The following is a 6,206-nucleotide window of genomic DNA, read 5'->3' as shown; positions in this document are numbered from 1 at the left end:
CCCAGTGACAGTATTACCCATGAACAGTGACTAGATGTCCTTTAGCACTTTATGCTGACAGACTAAGTGAGGAGAACCAACTAAATATTGGTGCAAAATCAGGATCTCTGACTTTTTGTGTGTGTGTGTGTCCGCTTCTTCACTGATGTTGCCAACCTCACAAATGGTTCAGATTAGGGTGAAAAAAGTGAACTTGTTTGGGAGCACTCAGAACCAGAAGAACCGATTATATTGTGATGTAAACTGAATTGATTAAAGAAGCAATATGCCTGCTTTAAAGTGTAAGATAACTGATACTCAAAATTAAAACGGAACATATTCAATAAGAATATATAATCAGTCCAGACTTTGCATCCTCTGTTTTCAAGCGTAATGTAGGAACTTCTCATTAGAAGGATCCATACAGATTATTTCTCTTGGAACAATTATAAACACGAACATGCCGCTAACAAAATACTATTTTCTTAGACACTGCCAGCACATGCTATACTGGGAATGGGGAGGACTACAGAGGAATAGCAACAGAAGATGACTGTCTGCCCTGGGACCTTCCCTCAGTAGTCAGGAGGGGTCGTTACCATGCTCGTTTGAGTAATGCTTTGCAGCTGGGACTGGGCAAACACAACTACTGCAGGTAAGAAAAGCATCACTCTTCCTGGGGTGACTTCTATTGTCACAGCCCCAGAACTGCCTCAAGTGATGGTACATGATTTTAAAAAAAAAAAATAACAAAATCTTGGAGATTAATTTAGACTGACAATTTTTGGAATGTGACTCTTTGAAGCATCTAGAGTTCTTACCACTGAAGCTGATCATACTGCAAAATTCCCAGTATGCAACAGAAGCTGTCAATTGTTAATTATTTTCTCTGGAATATATTGCAAAAGAACACTTTTGGCCTTTCCAGGACAGTTAGAAATCTAAGATAGTATCATTTTTTTAAATCTGTCTTTATGAAAAGAACACTTCTTTTATCTTCTAGAAACCCGAATGGAAGCAGCAGGCCCTGGTGTTACACCAAAAATGGATTTGCCATTCAAGAAACAGCTTGCAACATAGAGAAGTGTGGTAAGTAACATTAATTTTAAGACAAATGATTTTATTTTTTTTTTAACAGCACGAGGTTGATGCTTAGTTGTAAGTACATCTGAACAAAATTTCTCCTTCTACAGGGCCTGCATGTGGTCAAAGGAGCATGAGCAAGTACTTCAAGATTGTTGGTGGAAGCCAGGCAGAGGTTGAGACTCAGCCTTGGATAGCTGGCATCTTTGAAAACATGTGGGGCATGGACCGTTTCCTGTGCGGTGGCAGCCTCATTGACCCTTGCTGGGTGCTTACAGCAGCACACTGTTTTAACATGCCGTAAGTTTGCAGTTCCACATCCTTATTTGCAATTTTTTTCAATGGATTTCTTTGCCAGGTGCTCACTGAGCAACCCTTCAAAATGTACCATAGTAAGAATGTTCTTTTCGTCGAGCAAAACAAGATGAGCGGCCAGTAAGCTTTAAGCCTCTGGGAGTCCAAGTTGAGCAGAATGAGCTAGCAAGGCGTGAACTTTTGGGAGGGTTATGCAATTTAAATAATTTTAGCTTAAACTGGAGTCAGGGCTTCATTTTTACTGTAGCTGTTCTCAGAACTTAAAAGTTGTACTGAAAGGTGTTGAGCTGTTGAGCAATACACTTATGGGTGGCTTCTGTTGTTTTTCCTGTGGAAAACTGATCATCCTGCAGAGGACTCTCATTGCCCATGCCTGGTATTAGTAGCAGCTCAGTAGGTGTGCGTTGCAAAATGCCTGAACATCTATCTTAACCCCCCCAGGATGCTTTCCTTTAGAATACTGGATTAATTTTCAAAGCTGAGTAAATCTTGCTTTTTCTTGTCAGCATTAAAGTAAACATGACACAGAACTGGAGACTGGATCTAAACTGTACCTCAGTGTCAGAAATCAGTAGTCTTCATGAATCTTTTTACTTTCACTCAGGTCAAAAAGGCCACTAAACAAATCCATCTACAAAGTCTTCCTTGGGAAGTCCATCCTGAATGTTACTGACATGAATGAACAAGTATTCATGGTTGATGACATCATCTCTCACCCTGGATTTACAGATGTAACAGGTGGCAATGAGAATGATATTGGTAAGTGTCGTCTTGGTACGAGCCTTTAATTAATAACACTTAGGATGGCTAAAGGCTACATAATTATGGCACACAACTTTGTTTAGAAGTAGGACTGGAGATAAGATGAAGGGGAACAGGAACTAGGTGCTTCTGAGAACTGGGTCTGTACTGAGAAAGATTTTTCCCACTGGTATAAAATTGGATTGTGGCACACATTAGATGCATTACGTGGCACACAGTCAACTGTGAGCCTGTCTTGTCTCTGGTCCTGTACCAGGCATGACTTTTCCATAAGCACTGGTGGCAGCATCCCATTTCTACCATCTAATTCTGTGTTTACAGAGATCAACTGTACGTATAGTAAATGATGGAAAAAATGCAGGTACAGCAGGTTTCATCATAGAGTAGGGAAATGCCATATGAGGTAGCATGTTAGCTGAAATCTTTCCTGAATTAATCCAGACTTTGGTAAGTCTCTCTGGCTTTCACAAGCTTATCCCTAAACCATCAGAGATGGGTTTTTGCAATTTGCACAGAATAGACTCACCACTCCTGCATTTGACACCTAGAGCTCTGCAACCCCTCCCAAATTCCTGCTGCTAAGGAAAAAGACTCAAAGAATGGCTTCGTAAGCCCTTCTGGTGAGGAGAACAGTAGACACTGCCCCCGCTTCAGCAGGGCAGGGGGTGCCATGCTCTACAGCCAGTCAGGAAGTTGAGGTTTTCCAACACCTGAAAATACACTCGCAGAAAAATTTTCCCAGAGCTATCAGGGAAGCTATCAGCTCTTCCTTTCAAGAAGGAAGTTCAAGTTGAAACACTTGCCAATTCCAGCACTGGGAAATGAGTTCTGTTACTAAATAACGACCCAGTGTCATTACAAAAAGCAATGAGAGGACCCATATGTAACCAGAACTAAACTTAATTGCAACTATTCCCATTAACTGTACCCTATACTCCTATTCTCAGAACTTGGGGGGTAGAACTTGCTTTACAAATCTAACTGTGTGTTCTCTGACTTGTTTCTTAGCTTTGATAAGGATAAGATCAGCTTCTGGGCAGTGTGCAGTGGAATCCAAATATGTCAGAACAGTCTGCTTGCCAGAGCGGAACCTTAACCTAAGAGACAATACCCGCTGTGAAATAGCTGGCTATGGAAAACAAGATTTTTGTAAGTAAATGACTTCTCTTTATAAAAGGTTTTATTTCCACAGTGTGGGAACTGCAGCATTTTTATCCTTCCTGATGTGGTGAGGAATAGAGGAAAAAAAAAAACCACCACCACCAAAAAAATCTAAAGCTGTGTTGGAGGAGTTACAACAGATTGCATTTGTGCAAAACTTCCTTCAAAAACTATCGAACTCTCTCTAAGAACTAAGCTTTATAATTTGCATATGGAACACTGTTTTTCATCTTCCAAATTTCTTCATTAACAATAAAAGTAATAAGAGCCTTGTATCAGAACTGGAATGGTTGTACAAATTTCTCTTAAGTGCTGAAAGTGTGTGTTATAGGTTGTTATATTTGTTTGTCTTGGATGGTGAAAATAGTTAAATATTATTTTGTTTGCAGATGACATTTACTATGCTCAAAGACTGATGTCAGCCACTGTAAACTTAATATCACAGCAAAAATGCAAATATGAGTACTATGACGATACCAAAGTTACTGACAACATGGTCTGTGCCGGAGATCCCACATGGATGACTGATGCATGCAAGGTACAACTAGTCTGTTTTATCTGCTAAACCGCTTTAAGTGCATGTACACTCTATGAATCAACTGATGGCATCTTGTAATTCTACTGGTCAGAAGAGTCTCTCTTTATGCAGCAGGAATTTAGCACAACTAGTGCAGTTGAGCTGTAGTGTGGCCAACGACATGGAATAAGGCTGGGACCTAGAGTTAGGTGTTACCCCCTCCACACCTCCTTTGGAGGAGCAAGAAGTGCTGCATCTTGGCTACTGTTATTCCTCAAGGCCTTACTTATAATGTATTCAAGAAATGGCTGGCAGATATGTATCAGAGGAGCACAGTAGCTATTCCAGTCTCAGAGTGTACTTTCTTAATGTTAAATAATAGCTCTGCGAAGGGCCAAAAGGAGAACTTCTGGGGGACACTGAGCTCCTCCACAGATTCCACAAAACTAGATTTGCTTCCCTGCACCCTCACTGGGCAGAGTTGCCATATGAGCCACTAAAGAGAACAAGCATTGTCCTTAACTTTAAAAATATGGACAGGGAGACAATTGCTTCTGTGATGAAGAATTGGGTATGTTGCTTTTGACTCTATAATCACAGATATTAGGCTAGTGATTTAAACTTAGGATGGAGTGTTCTATACAAGGTAACTGTTCTCTCTGTGCCCTGCTAGGGGTGAACTACACAACTCCTTACCTTACAGACTGCATTCAGCTAGCACCAGATGCTGAGCCTTCTCTTCCATCTATGCAGTGTTCTCAAAAATAAAAACTTTAGCTCATAGATATTTACTAGCTTGTATCACTCCAGAAAAACAATCACAGGCTCCTGCTCTAAAGGCTCCATCTGCAGAAAATGGCCTAACATATTGTCTTTCCATTGTCAGGGAGATTCTGGTGGCCCCATGGTGTGTGAGCACAAGGGCAGGATGACGCTTTATGGGATTGTCAGCTGGGGAGATGGCTGTGCGAAGAAAAACAAGCCTGGCGTTTACACCAGAGTTACTCGATACCTTGACTGGATCGACTCCAATATGAATGCTGTAACTGCCAAGAGTCGTTTCCTCCCTGAACCAAAGTGACCTTTTTTCCTACATCTGGACTCTATACAGATGCCAGGACACTGAAGTCCTGAATGTCACGAGAGGCTTTCCTTTGAAATGCTGGTGTGGACGGCTGCTCACATCAGGGTTCCTGACGCAGAGAGATGGTTGATAAATTATATTACTACTCTGAATTACCTGAAAACCACTCCATGGGAAGCTGAAATATTTAACATTTAAATGAGTATTCCCATGCACGATACTATGCATATCAAGTTATCTGTCCACTTCACTTATGAACCAGCATTTGGTCTGGAAGTATGGGTAAAGTTTTAACTTACTTAACTCAAGTATTCATTTTATACATGGCCTGAGTCTAAAATCTTTTCTCATTACACTGAATAATGCCAAGACTCAAGTCCTAGAAACCTACCTGTTAAGACCAGTACTGAAAGGGTGACCAGGCTTTGCATCAGGAAGTGGAAGAAATTATATCAGCGTTAATTATCAGCAATGCATGAAGGACTAAAGTCTACATAGACTGAGGCAACGCTTAGTGTGCAAGGTTCATTGCTGTAGACCCAACATACAGTAAAATCCTAAAGGTGGCACTGGTAGCTATGTCAGTGTTACAATCTCAAATGTATTACATTCAGGAACTGTACTGCAAGAGGCAAATTGAAAGGAGTCTGGGTCCCCTTTAAAGATCTGATTGTACAACTGCTCTCCATGTACCTATGCACTCAGGAGAGGATTTAAGGACTCAACACCCACTGAATGATGTAGGTGTCTGAAGTCAGAACTTTATTTCCATTTGTTTAACTGATATTATATGGAAACTACTTATGCTGGTTTTATTTTTAAACTTTATTTTATAGATCTGAATTATTTTTGAGGGCTGGAACCTCAAGCTTTATTTAATTATTTTTACTGTGTTTAACTTATTGTTTGTATGATGGATGTTAAAACATCAATAAAAGACCTCTTATTCTTACGTGTCTCTTCTTGCTTGAAAGGGGAATGGTATGATTTGAAAGACAACTGCCATTATTAAGTCCCAGTCTGAACCATAAATGGTTCAAGCTCCTCTTCGCTAAAGCATTTCATGTGAGGAATTGATGCCATTTTCTATGGGCTATAGAGTGCAAGACGTAGAGTATAGGATAAACCAGAGCTCGGAGAAAGCAATATCCATTGCTTCAGGACTCCAGTCTGGCCCCGTGGACTAAATAGTCTAAAGTTGTTGCGAAACATTGGGTGAACTAAAACCAAAATATCCTGTTTAGGTTTCACCCTAAGGGAATACAGTTCTTATGCTCCAGAACTTCAATATGATCAAATCCATTG

General features: G+C 40.4%; 1 protein-coding gene across 1 annotated transcript in view; it reads left to right on the top strand.

The window, feature by feature from the left end:
* The window catches only part of PLAU (plasminogen activator, urokinase), a 17,816-nt gene extending 12,918 nt beyond the window's left edge, over positions 1-4,898 (top strand). The window contains exons 10-16 of the mRNA XM_014956158.1: positions 469-634; positions 983-1,068; positions 1,173-1,362; positions 1,982-2,136; positions 3,148-3,288; positions 3,690-3,838; positions 4,704-4,898. Coding sequence (XP_014811644.1) covers positions 469-634; positions 983-1,068; positions 1,173-1,362; positions 1,982-2,136; positions 3,148-3,288; positions 3,690-3,838; positions 4,704-4,898 — 1,082 coding nt within the window. The remainder of the gene's footprint in view (positions 1-468; positions 635-982; positions 1,069-1,172; positions 1,363-1,981; positions 2,137-3,147; positions 3,289-3,689; positions 3,839-4,703) is intronic.
* The last annotated feature ends 1,308 nt before the right edge of the window (positions 4,899-6,206 follow it).

The sequence above is a fragment of the Calidris pugnax genome, unplaced genomic scaffold (genome assembly GCF_001431845.1).
Source record: "Calidris pugnax isolate Ruff unplaced genomic scaffold, ASM143184v1 scaffold196, whole genome shotgun sequence".
Taxonomy (NCBI): Eukaryota; Metazoa; Chordata; class Aves; order Charadriiformes; family Scolopacidae; genus Calidris; species Calidris pugnax.
The sequence above is the reverse complement of the archived record's forward strand: the minus strand, read 5'-3'. Positions and strand labels throughout refer to the sequence as shown.